This window comes from Leuciscus leuciscus, assembly GCF_965113295.1.
Source record: "Leuciscus leuciscus genome assembly, chromosome: 5".
Lineage (NCBI taxonomy): Eukaryota > Metazoa > Chordata > Actinopteri > Cypriniformes > Leuciscidae > Leuciscus > Leuciscus leuciscus.
The window spans coordinates 21,994,138-22,011,320 of NC_138729.1; the positions used below are offsets into that span (position 1 = coordinate 21,994,138).

The following is a 17,183-nucleotide window of genomic DNA, read 5'->3' on the forward strand; positions in this document are numbered from 1 at the left end:
TGAATCAATCTCTCTAAATCCCTCATTTCCGTGAGCTACTCTGCTCTGATTGGCCAGACAGCTCGGCCTGTTGTGATTGGTCTACCACGTACAGCGCACGTGTCAAAAACAAAAACGCCTATTGCCATAACGTCAGCTCTGCTTGTCCTGAGGTTTCCTACACCGTAAACTAAACACAGTAACAAACGATGACGTCGATTTTACCATTTCAATCCAATCCAATCCAACCATTTCGAGTCCAATAATGAAACATTGGAAGAACTAGTTCTTCAACCCGACTCGAGCAGGACGTTTCTCAGTGATTCACTACTTAGTTTGAGGCACATTATGAGATGTTGCAACTGTAATTCCTCACCATCAGCATTAACAAGTGCATGTCCATCAACAAACAGATTATTTTACTTATTTATTTAGAGTATGTTTCAAATTTATTGCAGTGAACACGTGGAAACTGTATCAATAACAGTGCATGTATGCAATGTTAGCCGAGCTCTAGCGTGGTGAATGACTGATGCTCCATGCTTAATCTTACCTCAAAGTAGAGAGAACGACAGACAATCTGCATTACTAGACAGTTTTATGTAATAGTGGCCCACAACTGACTAGCAGAAGTATTTCAGTAAGACAGTAATAATATGAGTTAGCCAGAAGCAGGAGACCTACATAATATAAAATCAAAACTAAGTATTTTGAACACCATCTTTCAAGAGCAAGCGGTTTGCGAATCCTGCATTAAACTCCGAGATTTGAGAAGCAGTCGTCAGTAAAATAAAGGGAACACAGCAAAAGTTTAGGATTATACTGCTGTGATATCGTGGTAAAGATGAACCACTGATTCTTCACATGCTCGTCCTTGGGCAGTGAAAAAAAAACTGGCTTTACCATCACATTGTAGAGCACAGCGTCTTCTCGACATGATGCTATCCAGTATCCACAGGAATCAACTGTTGGTTTGAGGTTCAAGTTTTCCCTGGTGTCTGCGCGAGCAATAAGTGGGCGGGCAATATGCTAATGGTTCGTCTTGACGTCACAACGAAACGGCTTATGACTTGTTTGAAAAACGATTAATTTAATTGATTCAAGAGTCGACTCTTACTTTTGAAAGACGATAACTTTATATACGGTGAACTTTCAGATTTAAAACTTTGTTTTCATTCACTTAGAGCTATGTTATACACTACATGAAAGTTAATTTTCAAAAATACATAATAGGGGCCCTTTAACATTTTTAAAGGTCTTTTTCCTAAAATAGTTTTGTTTGGATGCCAAGCAATTAATTCAGGCATCCTTTTTTCCCAGAGAATGACATCAGACTCAGTATAAACATGCCTTTAGGCTAGTGATTCTTCCTTCATAGCAGTAGAGTTCAGTTCCTGTGTCGACAACAAGGCCTATGGGTAAATAACCGAACCCTCTCCAGTCTGCACATCCAGATGATATATATACAAGCACAGCCTTCATCCTCCTGAGGAATGCCTGATCGTGTCAGTGCTTGATCACTAGCTGGTGCCTTCAATGAATAGAAACCATGAAGTTAAAATAACTAATTACATCATAGTCGCTTTTCCTCCCAGGAAATTGATGCTTCCATTAAATTAGCTGACATGTATACTGTGCCAAGCCGTTGAGTGACCTGTGTAGTGTACCTGGAAAAAGAGCAGGTGGAAGTCTCATATTCACTTGTGTGAGTGAGTACTAGACTATGTAATAGTCTACTCTACACTGATGGCGCTTAATGTAAAGAGTGATGCTTTTTTGGTTTGCCACTTGGATTTTCATGGAAAACCAAAAAGGATTTAAAAAGGAAATTCTGACATGTTCGACCCGAGATCCAGATCCCGTCCCCCCCCCCCTCTCTCTCCCACCTCACTTCCTGTCTAGCAACTTTCCTATCCTAATAAAAGGCAAAAATGTCACAAAAAAAAAAGAAAGGAAATTCTGAATATTAAAACAAATATTTACAGAGCTAATTAAATTGAGAAAACATTTTTCAGTTTTAATTTTTCCTTTTTTCTTTTTTAACTTATGCAATTGTATTTTTTTTTTTTTTTTTTTTCTTGCGTTAAGGCGGTTTTATATTTTACCAAATTCTCTTTTATTTTTAGAAATAGTTTTAATGGTTTAATTAAATTTTGATAATAGCAAAGTATGTCTGTACTGATTTTTCAGTACAGGTCAAAAGCCAAGTGTCCTGAAATTAAGAGCATCTTCAGTACACACTGATAAACATCTCAGAAGATCTGCAAACACATTTGCATTTGAGATGAATGAAGCTAAAATACATCAAGCATGACTGCAAAAGGTGTTTGCCACAGCCCCGATTCATGCAAAAGCAGAGGAACAGGAAGTGTGTTGAGAGGGACAGGTGGCACTTTCTTAATAACACTCAAACCACTCAGACGCCTTGCCGTTTTTTGTGCCTTGCTGTAATGGAAATCAACTGATATGTGCAGCACGGTGGACAAAAATAAATGGTTACAACTACAGCAGCATGTCATCAGCAACTTCATTCACAGCCTTGACACAACAGAGCTCTGAACCATAAATAGGAGTGTGAAATATGCACTGACTAGTTAACCATGTGATCGTTAGCCCATAAACATGACATTATAATGACACTTCACAAGAAAAGTGGCACTTCACACGTGAAGTGAAAAGGCTTGTTCGACTGCAAAATTAACCCAATAAGAGAGTCAATGTTCAGCACTCAGGCACTTAAACCTCAGCCTGAAGCACAAATCTCTCGGCACTTGAATACGTTATGATTTCCAGACAATGGCTGTATTTTTAGATCCATATAGCTTTGGAAAAAAAATGTGCCTTTTGAATTATTCACCAAAAATTCCATGAAAAGATCCTGACAAGATACCAGGGAAGCATGGCAATATTCTTCCTTGCAAGTTGTTTCTTCATAGATGGCTCACTGAAAACAGGACATGACCTTTCTGTGGTTAGTCCATGCCAGCCATCAGGGAAGTAGTCGGACCTCTCAATTTACAACACTTCATCTGGGAGGAAGCGAGGGCAGAGCGGGCTTGTTGAGACTTGATTGAGGGGTCGTATTCGCTCTCTTAAGCACTTTCAACACATCCGTCTCTCTTTATAGGTCTCGAGTCGACTACCTCAAAAAACCTCTAAAGTTGTCACGTCATTGCTCATCAGTATTACAATGATGAAACTGCACAGCCTTATGTTAACAGTGCCTTTCAAAACTGATGTCAGCTGTCATCTGAGCTCATCTCTCATTCTGCACAAGGAGAACACCAAAGAACTCATGATCTCCATCTGATCCCCAGAAAAATAGCATCACTGTTGTGGAAACACCCTGACAGTTTGAAACTGATGATCTTTGTCCTCAAATGGTTTAAAACATTCATATTGAAGAAAAAAACATCACTAATTCAACAGCTCTTACTACAAGCACTATGTGACCATCCTTAATTACAAATTCATGCATCAAACATCTGTCCACCTGAGACACTTTTAATTATTTCATAACTAAACACATTATTTCATGACTAAACACATTATTGATAGTCAAAATATATTACATAAAATGTAAGAAAAATAATTCAGGTAAATAATAAATCTTCAGTGAGAAATAGGGCTGGGTGATATAGCTTTAAAAATTCTCCATAGTTTTTTTGGCTATATTCAACATATATCTCAATATGTATGCATTTGCTAAAATTAATACATGTTTCATTCAAAATAATTCAATATTCAACTTTTTTATTTTTTATTTATAGACTCCAATATTACAAAACACAGTAATAAATAGCCTAGACATATTTTTACTTAAATAGGCAGAAAATGTATACATAAGTAATTAATTGTACAAAAATATATAATAGTGTCAATTGAACATACATTTATTCTTATTAAAGTTAAAAAAGATGATTCAGTCAAGAGCAATGAGATTGTTTGGTTAACATTAATGGCACAGACTGCCGGAGATATATTAGGCTGCAGTCACTTTATGACAATGCACTGATCTAATATACTGATACACATGCTCTTTCTTTCTCAACTGTTTATGTTCACTTAAGACATAAACAATTGTGACGGGCATTTTGACACACACGTGTGTGTGTATTTGACAGTTCAAGCCCAAAAAGGTGACAAAGGGTGTGTTCACACTGTTTGGGCATGTTTAGTTCGATTAAAACGAACCCTGGAGCGATTAATCACCCCTAATAATATATTTATACAACAGTACTTTCTGGTTCTCGAATTTGATTGGCTGAGAGCCTTGTCCAGCCGTGCAATATTCACACAGTATCAGAACTGTGGTCAGTATCAGATTATGGTCTGTTTACTCTGCTGGCCTCCGGAAAGAGGTTCCGCAGCATGCGGTGTAGGACCACCAGGTTCTATAACAGCTTTTTTCCCCAAGCCATCAGACTGCTGAACACTTAAAAAATAATACTTAGTGCTGCTGGTCTTACACTAGACTGCTGTCATACATCTATTTAGATATTTGTATATTTAATATTTAATCCATTCTGCTATTTGTATATTTATTTATATTTTGCTTACAGAATTTTTTTTTTTTTTTTTTTTGCATAAACATTTGCATTGTACTGAAACTGTAAAAACTGTGGCCTATGCAAACGAAATTTCGTTCTGTACACACTTGTTGTATACTGAATGACAATAAAGTCTGTCAAGTCAAGTCAAGTCAACTGGAACCATTTCACCGTTTGCATCACTCCGCTTGTGGTGACTGTCATAGCGGTCAAGCAAAATACTACTGTTGTTGTGTCACGAAATGTAGTTTTACGAGTTTTTTAGGCGAGAATGTATTTACTAAGACCTCAAATATGTGACTCATATAATCATAGTGCCTATTTTACAATCTGTTAAGACGCTTTTGCAGATGCGAGCTCCTGGCTGTCAGCGGCCGTTCAGCGCTCATGTACCCGCAGAGAACAGCGTCATCTCGGCCAGTCCTTCGGGAATTTGCCGCTGGCTCTTATGTAGATGGTGATTAAATATGAGATATAATTAATTTGGGGTATATTAAACGGGCAATCAGTCTTATTAATCCATTACTTGTTCCAGAGCAAATCGATTTTGGTTAGGGGGAAAATTAAGGCTTTATATTTAGGCTATGTTTCACTTAAATCCTGTACTAGAGCACTGCTTTTGTATGTTTTACTTAATTATTTGCTTGTGTTTATTTCCTATCGTCTTTTATAATGCCGATTGTTGTTCATTAAATATTATTTTATATTTAATAATATGCCATATTTGGTATTGAGAAAGAATCGTGATATGGACTTCAGTGAAAGTTACATTATTAAGCCATTAGATGGCGGCAAAGACGGTCTTTACGAGTGAGTCAGAACAAGGAAGTTGTTTTAGCACTGTCATGGGAAGGATAAAGGCGAACATATCGCTTTCCTCAGCGGACATTCAAAATGATTTTTTTTTATATATTATAGACATCGACCTGAAAAATGAATGAAATGTCAGATGCAGGTAATACACTAGTTTATTCGATCTCTCATAATACCATAATAATCTACTCTACATAATACAATAAGCTTCAATGAAGCGACTAAACATTCCTTCATTACTAGTTCTAAAGTGACATTTTAGAATTCGTAACGGAGGCTTGGGCTCAACTATTAGTTTGAGATTTAAAGGGTTAGTTCACCCAAAAATGTAAATTGTTCCAACCCCTTAAGACTTTCGTTCATCTTCGGAACAAAAATTAAGATATTTTTGATGCAATCTGAGAGCTGGCTCACTCCATCATAGGCTGCTAGGTAATCGATATCTGCCATCCCAGAAAAGTTAGTAGAGACATCGTTAAAAAAGTCCAAGTGACTACAGTGGCTCAACCTTAAGTTTAAGAACTTGAGTGAGTTCACGTAGTGTAACAGCGCAGCACTTCTGGGTTGTACGTCAGAACGTAGGCTCCCTATTGGCCGACACTGGTCATGTGTGTGAGACGTGTGATGCTGGCCAATAGTGAGCCTACGTTCTGACATACAACCCAGAAGTGCTGCGGTTTTTAAAGTCGGTTTTTAAAGTCGGTTTTTAAAGACACTCCGTTGTTGTTTCTTATTTATTTACTCCCGTGTGCTGTCGAACTGTTGTATAAACGCAATATTACACTCGTAGTCATGCGATATGGCTGTATATCATTCATATATCATGATTACCTACGGCCGAATCACAGCCGTGCTGATATACAGCCATATCACACTGCTACTCGTGTGATATTGCTCATATATATATATACATACATATATATATACATACATACAAACATACACACAACAAATGCCACGAAAAAACTACCATTAACATTGAGTGAAGACGGAAAAAACGAATAACTGAATCATCATGCTTAATTGATTCCGTAAAATAGATAGATTCACAAAAATGTATTGAAAATCCGAACTGCAATGCCATTTTTGCTTCTTATTTTAAATTATCTGTCTTATATATCATGAATGTGTAATAAATCAGCTATCTGTGGTGAGAACTGTGCTTATCAATTTCAATAAGGGAGTACTTTTTTATTATATTATTAATATTTTTGGAAAGTGAGAATGGAACAAACTAGGCAAATAAGTCATAAAACTCCATATTCTGCCAGTCTGAGCTCCGAACAGCAGCATTAGTGTCCCACTTACGCTGAATTCATCCTCTGCTGCATCCTGGGCTCTCCGACTCGCTCTCACTCGCTCACAAAGTAATCCCGCTCAGCTGCCGAGTCGCTGGGGTCTGTCTCTGTCTCACCAGACAAACATCCCATTTGGTCGTCGCCATGTCCCAGAGAACCTGCTGTTCGACTGCGATCGCCACACGGCTCTTGAAGTCAGTGAGTAGAAACTATGTCTGCATGAGGGGGGCGGGGGGCTCTAGCTCACATATGGTCAGCACAGTTTAAGATGATGTCCAAAAGAGAAATAATCCACGCCGGTTATCACTCCTTCAATAGTACAATTTTAGATGCTGGAGAATGAAGACCTTTCGCTTGAATTTGCCTTGTCTGCCTTTGACATCCTTTCCTCTGTGAAGGCAGTCACTCAAATAATGCAAAGTATGAAACGGCTCAGCAAAAGAGAGCAACGGGAGGGAGGGGACAAGCGGGATGCGAGACGCTAAGAACTCTAAGGTGGGAGGACACAACCTGACCACCACTCAAGAGACTTAAATAATAGTTTATTCCTCATGATATTCGTCATGTCTGCAAATAATGGTTTCAATTTTTAAACAATGGTGTTCCAAACAAATTTGAAATTGTTTCAGAAATGAGTTTTCCATTTTGGACAATTTTTTTATGGAATTTTTGGATCAGACAACCTTTATGATCAAATTCAAACTTTTGCACACCTTTCCTTTCCTTCAAACACCAAAATAAAATCGTCACACTCTGTAAGTGAGCAAAACTCGGCAGGTTGGAACCAACCATCAGTAACCAACTGGTTTATCAACGACCAATCATTATGTAAAGTGCCTGTAGCCATGTCATTTTTCAAGAGTTTCCACACTGGAAAAAAAGGTGGAGGTGAACAGGGTCTATGAGCAGCTGCCAAACAGCTTTGTTTTTCTTCACACATGATGGAGCGTCACAGCTTGTTAGAGTCAGCACACGGGGACTGTCTTCCAGCACACAGATGGATGACTAAAGAGCCCATCTTCAGCAAGCAGTTACTGTGCAGCAGGAGCTGAAAAGGGGTCACACGAAGGATGGATTACACATCCTCAAAGTGCTGTACAGTGATTCACGAATCTGCTGTTAGTTGAAAATGGGCTGTGTCTTTTTCAATCAAATGAAAAAGTCACTGCTATGTAAAATTAAGTGTTTTTAAACTTGACATTTTTTACTAGTAATATAATTTGGTTATCTGCAAACTCCTATCTCCTACCAACTCATAGACATTAAAATCATTGAATCATTTAGCATCACCTTTTTAGTGTTAGTGACCAAACTTAAGTCTGAATAAGTTTTGATTTTAAATCTTACTGAAAGAAAATTATCTTTTATTTTAAACAACAGCTCTGTCCCAAAACCAAATGAGATGAAGAAAATGAAGAGTTGTTCCAAAAGTTAGGTAATTATGTTGGCTCCTAAGATACTTTTTTTGGCCAAATTCAAAATTTAATAGAAAATACCAACTGTGTTGCCATTTTGCTGCTTATTTTACATCATATATCTTATATATCATGAATGGGTAATAATGTAAATTAACTTTTATTTTAAACAACAGCTCTGTCCCAAAACCAACGTAGATGAAGAAAAAGAAGAAAGCTGTTCCAAACGTTAGGCAAGTATTTTGCCTCCTAAGAGACTTTTTTGGGCCATTTTTGCTGCTCATTTTAAATCAGAGTCGATATTAAAACATCTGTCATATCATGAATGTGCAATAAATCAGCTATCTGTGACAAGAACTGTGCTTAATCAAAATATAGGCTAAGTGAGTACTTGTGTTAATATTTTTGGAAAATTGTATTTTATATCTTACTGAAAATAAATGAACTTTACTTTCAGTAAAATATAAATTAACTATTAAAAAAAAGACAAAAAAAAACAGCTCTGTCCAAAAACCAACTAAAATGAAGAAAATGGAGAAAGTTGTCCAAACGTTATGTAATTATGTTGCCTCCTAAGAGACTTTTTAAGGCGCCATAACAACTATCCTTCATAGGAATGACAATTCCAGACTGTACTGAAACAAGCTCCATGAAAAACTAAATCCAAGATGGTGGATAACTCAAGAGAATTGTTGGTTATAAATACTTGATGAAAAACAGACTATTTTACCTAAAATACCTTTGATTAAATTATGGTGTTGTCTGTTGGGCATCACCTTCATTGAAATAAATGATAGAGTTTCTTGCACACTCTTAAGACTGGAACTACATGACTTTTAAAATCTGAACGATTTTAAACCACTAGGCATCATACACTTGTCAACTTCGTGCACTAAACTATACTGAGGATCATACACTAGCAGACTTTTAAATCATTCCGAACACAACAAACTCACACAGACGCACGCGTCTTGTTGCTAGGAGTATCGGTAACAGATTAGAGTTAGAGGTGAGTGGTATAGTCAGTTTTTTTTTATCTATGCTGATGAGTCAAATATTGAGGCTAATTTGTTACATGTTCTGTTCAGCCCGATCTCATGAAAGTGCGTATCAATAGCACAAATTTAATTTCTTGTGCCATTTATACATCAAAAATAGTTTTTGCGTGCATATGATACGTAATTTTCGCGTGTATATGATACGCACTTTATGGCGTGTAATGCGCACGCACTCCACACCCCTAATCCTACCCAAGAGTGCGTATCATATGCACGCAAAAACTATTTTTGGCGCATAAATGGCACGAGAAATAAAATTTGTGCAATAGATACGCACTTTTATGAGATCGTGTTGGTTCTGTTAATTGTATTGTTATTGTATTTTATTGCAACACTGGTAGATAAAGTACAGCTTCAGTTTCAGTAGCAATATGTCATACACAACAATAAGGGGTTCTAAAATCGGTTAAAAAATATCAAACATGATTTCATATCCTCCAACTGGATGGAATCACAGTCTGAAGAAAAATCGGATTTTGTGCCCATCATAAAATACACGTTTTTCTGTGAGATCTGTCAACTCAGACTGCCCAAAATCTGGAGACTGGCACAAACTTTCGGCAACTATTTTCGACTCGTTCAGACAACAAATCGGGGATTTTTTGTGTGCAAAAGTCATATTCCAGCCTTTATTTTAACATACAGAGTTGCTGCCATTGAGTGTTGCAAATCAGTCACTTCTGAGGTTCCATTTCAGTTAGGATACATCTATTCTAACTACTTATAAGGTAGACATCTATTCAGAGGCAGCTTGCTCAAGGCACTTGGTTTTAGAACAGATGTATTAGGCCTAAATAAAATATTTTGGAAAATGACAAGGCAGTTTGCAACTGTCAAATTGGGCATAATTATATTAACCGATAACCAATTATCTCAAAATGACCAAATATTGGTTAATTAATCTTCTTTCACAATGTATTGCTAATATTCATGCAATATCATGAATATAACATGAAATTTAAGAAATGAGTAAAAAAAAAAAAAAAATTACAATCCATAAAAGGATATAACCTTTTATAATACGGAAAAGTATCATATCAACTTGGTCTATATGACCTACATTCTTCTCAAGAAAAATCAATAGATGTCCAGAAACAGCAAAGCAATGATATTAAGCATGTGCAATGCTCGAATTAATCCTGTTGCTCAGATGTTTTAAAAAGGAGGAACAGGGAGGTGGTTAAAAGTAAATGCAGAAAACATTTTAAGAGCAATTTAGAGATGGTTCAATCAGTCCAAAAGAATTGTTGCTTTATACACATATGGTCATGAACGCAGTCAAAAAATAATAATTGGAGAAGTTGTTCTGAGGCTATTTTAATGAAGAAAAAAAGAGGAAAGAAGACTTGTCAAGTGCATAAGCCTCTCGAATGCATAAAGAACATATTTCAGCGCAGTAACCTGCAGTTTCAGCTCACAGTGCCACTTGGCACTCCAAAGTCCCTGTATTTCTCAAAAAAAAAAAAGGCAATTAACCAGCATGGGTGCTCAATTAGCCCTTGATTGAGAGTGTGTTTTTTGAGCAATTGCTTATCTAGCAGACACAATATGCACTTATGTTGATCTCCAAATCAAACTCTTTCTCTCTCTCTTTCCAGCTCTTGGGGGAAACCGTTAATGACTCAAAATCCCTTCTAATCTTCGTGGAAACAAAATCAACCTGCTCTTTCTCCACAGTGCTGTTTGTTTGCTTTCAAAGCCCAGTGTTTGAGAGGAGCACTACCCAGCTCTTCATGCGCTCTCCTTTTTGTCTTTGTTAAACAGTAGAAAACATCTGTGAAATATTTATTCCGCTGCTGGCATCATTGTTTATGAATGAAGTGCACAGTAGTGAGGCGTGAACGATCATGGCTGTCTTCTCTGCGCGACTAAAGCACTAACTTTAGTCACACATTTCTGACAAGCAGGACCGCATCCAAACCGGAGAATGTGTACCACACTGCGCTGAAATTCAACCTACTACTGTGAGAAAACACTGAAACAACTGCCTCAGTTGAAAAGAAAATGAAAGTGGAAATGATGAAATCAATTTGAATATGTAGCTATAGTATACACTTTATACAAGTTATGTACTTCCTACACAAGAAGGTCTTTTTATTTTATTTTTGTCAGAATGTACACCAAAAATAAAACAACAGAGCCTACAAGTTGTTAACATCACCAGCACCGCATGGGACACTCGGGTGCTTCCTCTTTACTGCAGAGGTGTTGCACGTTTTAGACGTGCACTGAGCCATAAGCCGACACAGGCTTCTATTGTGTCACAGCCTAAGCCATTTAGAGCAGATATGGGCTGAAATGTGAATAATACCTCATCATGGCGCAAATTCAGCAGTCGCTGAGTGCATGCGGTAATATAAGCTTATGGAGCACCTCTGGTTTAGCGTTGGCGTATCAGAAAGCAACTCTGCCCAGCCTTATAGGCAGTCGAGTCTGTCAGAGTCAATAATCTGGAAGCTCTGAGGAAACTTTCATCCTAATTGGGTCACCAGTCTAAGGCAACAGAGTATCTCAAGAGTGAGCTGTATGATGAGCAGAGCAGCAGTGCACAAATCACAGGTCAGGCGTTTCTCTTTTGTAGGCCTCCTTAAAAAAAAAAAAAAATTCTGAAACTGAAAGCTATAAGAGAAAACTCTAGGCCTAATTCATCCCCACACTTTCTGTGACAAGTTTCAGCACTTTCAAGGAAACCACTGACAAGAAAACAGGGCGTTATATCCTAAAGAACTATCATTGAGAAAATACATGATTTACATTTTTTTGCTTTGAAAGATGGGAGCTGCTGTCAAAAGCATCATGCTTTGGCTTGATTAATGAAATAAGCATGAGTAATGCATTACAAAACTTTTTGTATTTTTGTTTGTATTTTAAAATTCAGTTTAAGAATGAGCGGAAACAACTGTGCTAAAACTCCAGGCCCGATTATCAACCTGCTCTTGAGCAAACATAAGAGAGCCATAATAAATTGCACACTATCATTTAGCTTATCGTGATATAGACTAGGAAGAGAGTTTCACCACCCTGACATTCTTCATTAGATTCAGCCACTGATCTTGTCACCAATATGATAATGGATGACACAGAAACCAGTCACAAACATTTATCAGTAACTGTGGTTTCACAATGTGTGCAGAAGGAAGGTCTAGATACATACAGGCATTCAAAAACTGTATTAATGCAATGCAATAACGCCGGGTTATTTTTTCTATCTAAACGCTGGGTTGAGCATGTTGGGTCATTTTATTGTGTTATTTTTTCCATGGTTGGGTAGTTTTTGTGTTTGGCAGCCGTTGGGTTGGTGGCTGGTCAATCTCACTGAGAGTTGAAATGATACACCCCTCCCCCACCCGCCCTCAGACACAACAACCCAGCTGATGGGTTACACAGAGGGTGGGCTTTTTGCACCCTCATCAGGAGAGAGCAGTTCTCAATGCCCACATTTCATTGGTATGGTTTGTATACATTTTATTTCGGCAATAAAGTATTTACTGTGCTGTAAATCATTTAATTTAATGCAATACAGGGATGATATGTCAGTCAGCTAAATGAGTCAATCAGCATCGGTCGTCTCGCATGATGGTAACGTTTTTTCCTAGAATAAACTGAGTTTTATTCGTAATCATAGTGAATATTACTAATTTGGATGTTAAAATATGTTCTCAGAACTCTGTGCTGCTTGTTTATGTGCAGGTTATTAGGAGCCTGTCACGAAATCTTTTGTCTATGATAAAAAAACGCAAAAGCGATCTGAGGTTTGCAGCTCCCCCGCCGAACAGCGGCCCATCACCGGCTCAGATTTCAGCAGCACAATGCTGGGCTTACGACAGGAAAATATGTGGAAAATAGAAGTACCAATCGAAGCCGAGAGGAGAGAGGACTTTGAAAACTAGCTGCAGCGAATTTTGGCTATAGTGCTTTTAGTCTGTTCGTTGGTGTCAGAAAAAAATAAGCAAAATATGGTCAAATTGTATTAACTATTTAACTTTTAAAAAGCAATTTTGTTTAACTGTAGGCCTATAAGCTGTATAGTTGTTGAGTTGTCATTCTTTTCTGAACTTTTTCACTAACATACACATGTACAGTTTTTTTTATTTTTTTTATTACTGTTGCATGTTGTTACTCTAGTAATTTTGTGTGAGATTTTATTTTCTCAACGTATTTATGGTTCATTTTAAGCCAGCGATATAGTCATTTTAATCAATTGTTGAGTTTAATAAAAACAACCCAGCACGTTGGGTCAAACATTTAACCCAACCAGCTGGGCAAAACAACCAAATTGGGTTGTTTTTTTCTCCAGCATTTTTTAGTGAACAATGCATAGGTCACAATTATACTCTACAACTAAAGACAAAATGATGCAGTGGCGAAATACAGTGAAAAGAAAACACGAGACAACATAGGCTATCTCATGAAGAAAGGTGGTAAAGTTATATGGCTATCCCATATTACAATATAAATAGCATAACAGCTAGTCAGCAACAGAATACATACCCTCACATTCTGCAATACAAGGAAGTAAATATATAATCTGAAAGCTGCCTACCTACTATCAAAAATATAAAGAAATAGAACAAATGCTAAAAAGCTAATACCTGTTTCAGTGTAAGTTAATAAACAGTAAGAAATATTATAATTATTTTAACATTTACTATAATTTATATAAATGATTTAACAAAATGTATGAATTGTGCAAAATTATATTATACAAAACTAAATATAAAATATATTTAACAAGAAATATTGTTTTAAAACTGTTAGAATTATTTATTATTTATTTAATGACTAAAAAGTAGGCTATGCATTACTTCACAAGGTATGAGGAATAACCAGTTATAGTGGACTATAGGGAGTATTATATATATATATATATTTTATCTTATTTTGTCATCAGTTATGTAGCCTATATTGCAGTGTTTTTTATACTTTTAAAATTAGTTAATTAATGCTTTATTGCGTTATTTTACTGGCGTTTTATCTTTGAGTTGATAACACGATGTATTACATCATTTTGGTAAAAATTGTTGAGACTATCATGTGACCTTTCATTGTACCACCTGAATTATCACAACAGTCAGGTTTCAATAGCTGTTATACTATACTATTCTAGACGTGTAGAGTTATAAAAATCACCTAATCCTTGCAACTTCACTGTATTTTACGGTAGATTTCTGGAAACAACAACTGCAGGTCATTTACTACATAATGACTGTAGAATACAGAATCAACCCAATAGATGTAGACAGTTGACTAGGTGTTGAGAAACAGCCAATAGGATGATGCTTTCCCATCATGAATTACTAACATAAAATACAGATGTGTGCGAGATGAATCCTTACTGGTTGGTGGGCGGCGCAGAGAGGGGGAATACAACCTCCTCTTCCTCAAATTCTGGCCCATCCTGTTGATCACTTTCATCCACACTCCCCTGCGCCCCGATTCCAGACGGCGGAGGGGGCGGCGGTAAAGGTGGGAAGACAGTGGGCCCGTCGGTGGGTGACATCCGGCTGCTGCCCGGCCCATCTGAGGAGGGAGACTCGCATCCAGCAGCTCCTCTCCCCGTGAGATCTTCTCCTCCAGCGCTCGGGTAGATCATCATGTCAGGATCCGTGACCCGCGTTCGCGCAGGTTTGCTGTAAAGAGGAAAGTGGGTCGAGTCGGGGCCTCTGCTGCCGTCCGATCCCCTGTCCTCGCCCCTCACCTCCATGCAGGAATCTAGAAGACAGCCTGAGCTTCTTCTCCAAGTCTGTCAAAGCTTCTTCTGCTTCCAGTCTTTTAAAGCGACGGGAGAAAGTTTCCAGTAGAAGAGCACTCTCTCTCTCTCACACACACACACACACACACACACACTCAGCTCCGCGGCTAGCACATGAGTTTAGGTCTTCATTGTTTCCTGAGTTTCACAAAGAGAAGATGGGCTTTTCTGAAGTGATACAGGAGAATTGTCCGAGTAGATGAGAGGATGGTGTGTCGAGGCCCTGGTTCGGACTGGTGTCAGTTGTGGTCTTTTATTGTCAGTCTTTCGGGGTTGTTATTTTGTTTGCATTGAGTTCAGAAAACGCGCCGATCTGCTACTTCGGACGCTTCGCAGATGACCGCGGACGTCCGACACGTTTCTCCTCAATCGATTCCGCTCAAAGAGTACGTTAAAGAGTTTTCCTTTGCAGTAAATTGTCTATTCTTCTCGATATTGCTGGACTGGTGAAACATTTGCCACAGCTGCTCCCAGTCCCACTCCTCTCCCCAGCGCGTCCCCGCTCATGCGCAGACCAAGCTAGCCGATCACCGAGCCGATACATTCACATCAGTGAGCTCGGCGATCTAGTAGAAGGGATGAAAATAGATATTTGCCCATTTTCAAAACACACCGTCTCACCTTTGATCCTGAAGTAAATGTTGACCGCAGCTCAAATATTTATATATCAATAGTCTGTCCTTTCAACCTAGGCTGATATAGTGTGCTCACTGTGCTGATAAACTAGTTGTTGTTGATGTTGTCTTTAATGAGATCATACCATAGCGGAGTCATCACTACATAAAATATTTTTTTGACACAGTGGCTATGTTCAGATACGTTTTGAAATCACTAACTATTTATTGGCATAGCGTTTGTGATCCCTGACTGTAAAAGTCACATAATTAATAGCCTAAATATTTTAAACTTGTGATAGCCTACTATTTAGTAGGGATGGGACGAAATATCGTTTGACAAAATATCGCGATACAAAACGTGACGAAACGCATCGAGGTCGAAAAAAATGGATCGCGAAATAAAGATAGATGGCACTGCTGCATGATTTGCGTAGTATATAAATAATGTAGTGTATTATATGTGCGTGTATGTATATGGGGCAGACATACAGTTGGTGGCAGGCTGGCAGCACCATCTGCTGATTAAGCAGGGTAAAACTAAATGAAAAAAAAAATTATATCCGGGGAACGGTGCGGTACGTCGTCACGTCAAGACAGCGGTTTGTTTCTCACAGTAAACTGCCATGCAGGCTAGAATTGCGAAACATTATTGGATAATTCTTATAATTTACATTTCTCTGGGCCAATCGGAATCTTAGCACTTTTTCTCTTGGCCAATCGGAATCTTAGCACTTGCGTCATAATCTTGAAGCACACACACATACCGTGCGAGTCTAATGGAAACTCACGCATTAATTTTCCTGCATTGAACTTGTTTTAGCGCCCGCCAAAGTGAATTTTTGTCCCGCCAAAGTCTTATTTGATCGGTGAGTAATGTAGATGAACGGCTGCGTTTGTGACAGGGCACATGTTTAACTGAAAGAACGACCAGAGAGAGAGAGAGCCGGTCGCGCGCGCGCACTCTCTGTTTAAACGACTTCACCGTCTCCAAACTAGGCGCTGTGTTGCTCTCTCTCCCTCGCACATATTAATCAAAATAAATCGACACGGTGGTAAAAGGTCGGAAGACCAAAGTTTCGTGTGGAGCATTCGGATATTTTTTTTCCCTGAATTATACTGCTGGGTGTGAATTGTGCTAAATAAGTTTCCTTATCTTCTCTGAAAAGCGTTCCGGACATTCAGCTGACATAAAACAACACTTTAATTAAACGAAATAAAACTATACTGTGATGAAATGTTTTCTATGTTGACAACTTGACACAAATCTTGGATGTCCATGTCCTAACTGCTGGGATAATCACACAACGCGCACGACACGTCCAATTCGCGAACTAATAATGACTCCTTTGAACCGATTCATTTTAATGAATCGTTAAAACAACTGATCTTTCCAACAGTGAACTCAGGAGACGTCTGAATCGGTGTATAACTAATCAGTAACACTTTACAATAAGGTTCTATTTATTACATACATTAGCCTATATAAAAAGTACAGTTTGCTAACTCAAGCTTAAACTTTAAAATAAATAAAACCACTTTTTTTAAAAAGCATTTTAAACATTTTTCCACACAGTGCTATCAATAATCGATAAGAGAATCGTTAAAGAATTGGATTGATAATCAGAATCGTCAGTGGCATTATTATTGATAAAATCTTATCAAATCCCATCCCTATGTGAAGACAGTAAAATTATAATCAAA

The 17,183-nt window shown here is 37.9% G+C and overlaps 1 protein-coding gene across 2 annotated transcripts in view; it reads right to left on the bottom strand.

The window, feature by feature from the left end:
• rasa1a (RAS p21 protein activator (GTPase activating protein) 1a) overlaps positions 1 to 15,398 on the bottom strand; it is a 55,684-nt gene extending 40,286 nt beyond the window's left edge. The window contains exon 1 of one of the 2 annotated variants that reach the window (XM_082170000.1): positions 14,450 to 15,398. In XM_082170000.1, the coding sequence (XP_082026126.1) occupies positions 14,450 to 14,817 (368 nt within the window). In that variant the 5' untranslated portion in view covers positions 14,818 to 15,398. Of the gene's footprint in view, positions 1 to 6,650; positions 9,284 to 14,449 lie in introns of those variants that run through there. The other variant, XM_082170001.1, reaches the window with a different exon arrangement.
• Between the last annotated feature and the right edge of the window lie 1,785 nt (positions 15,399 to 17,183).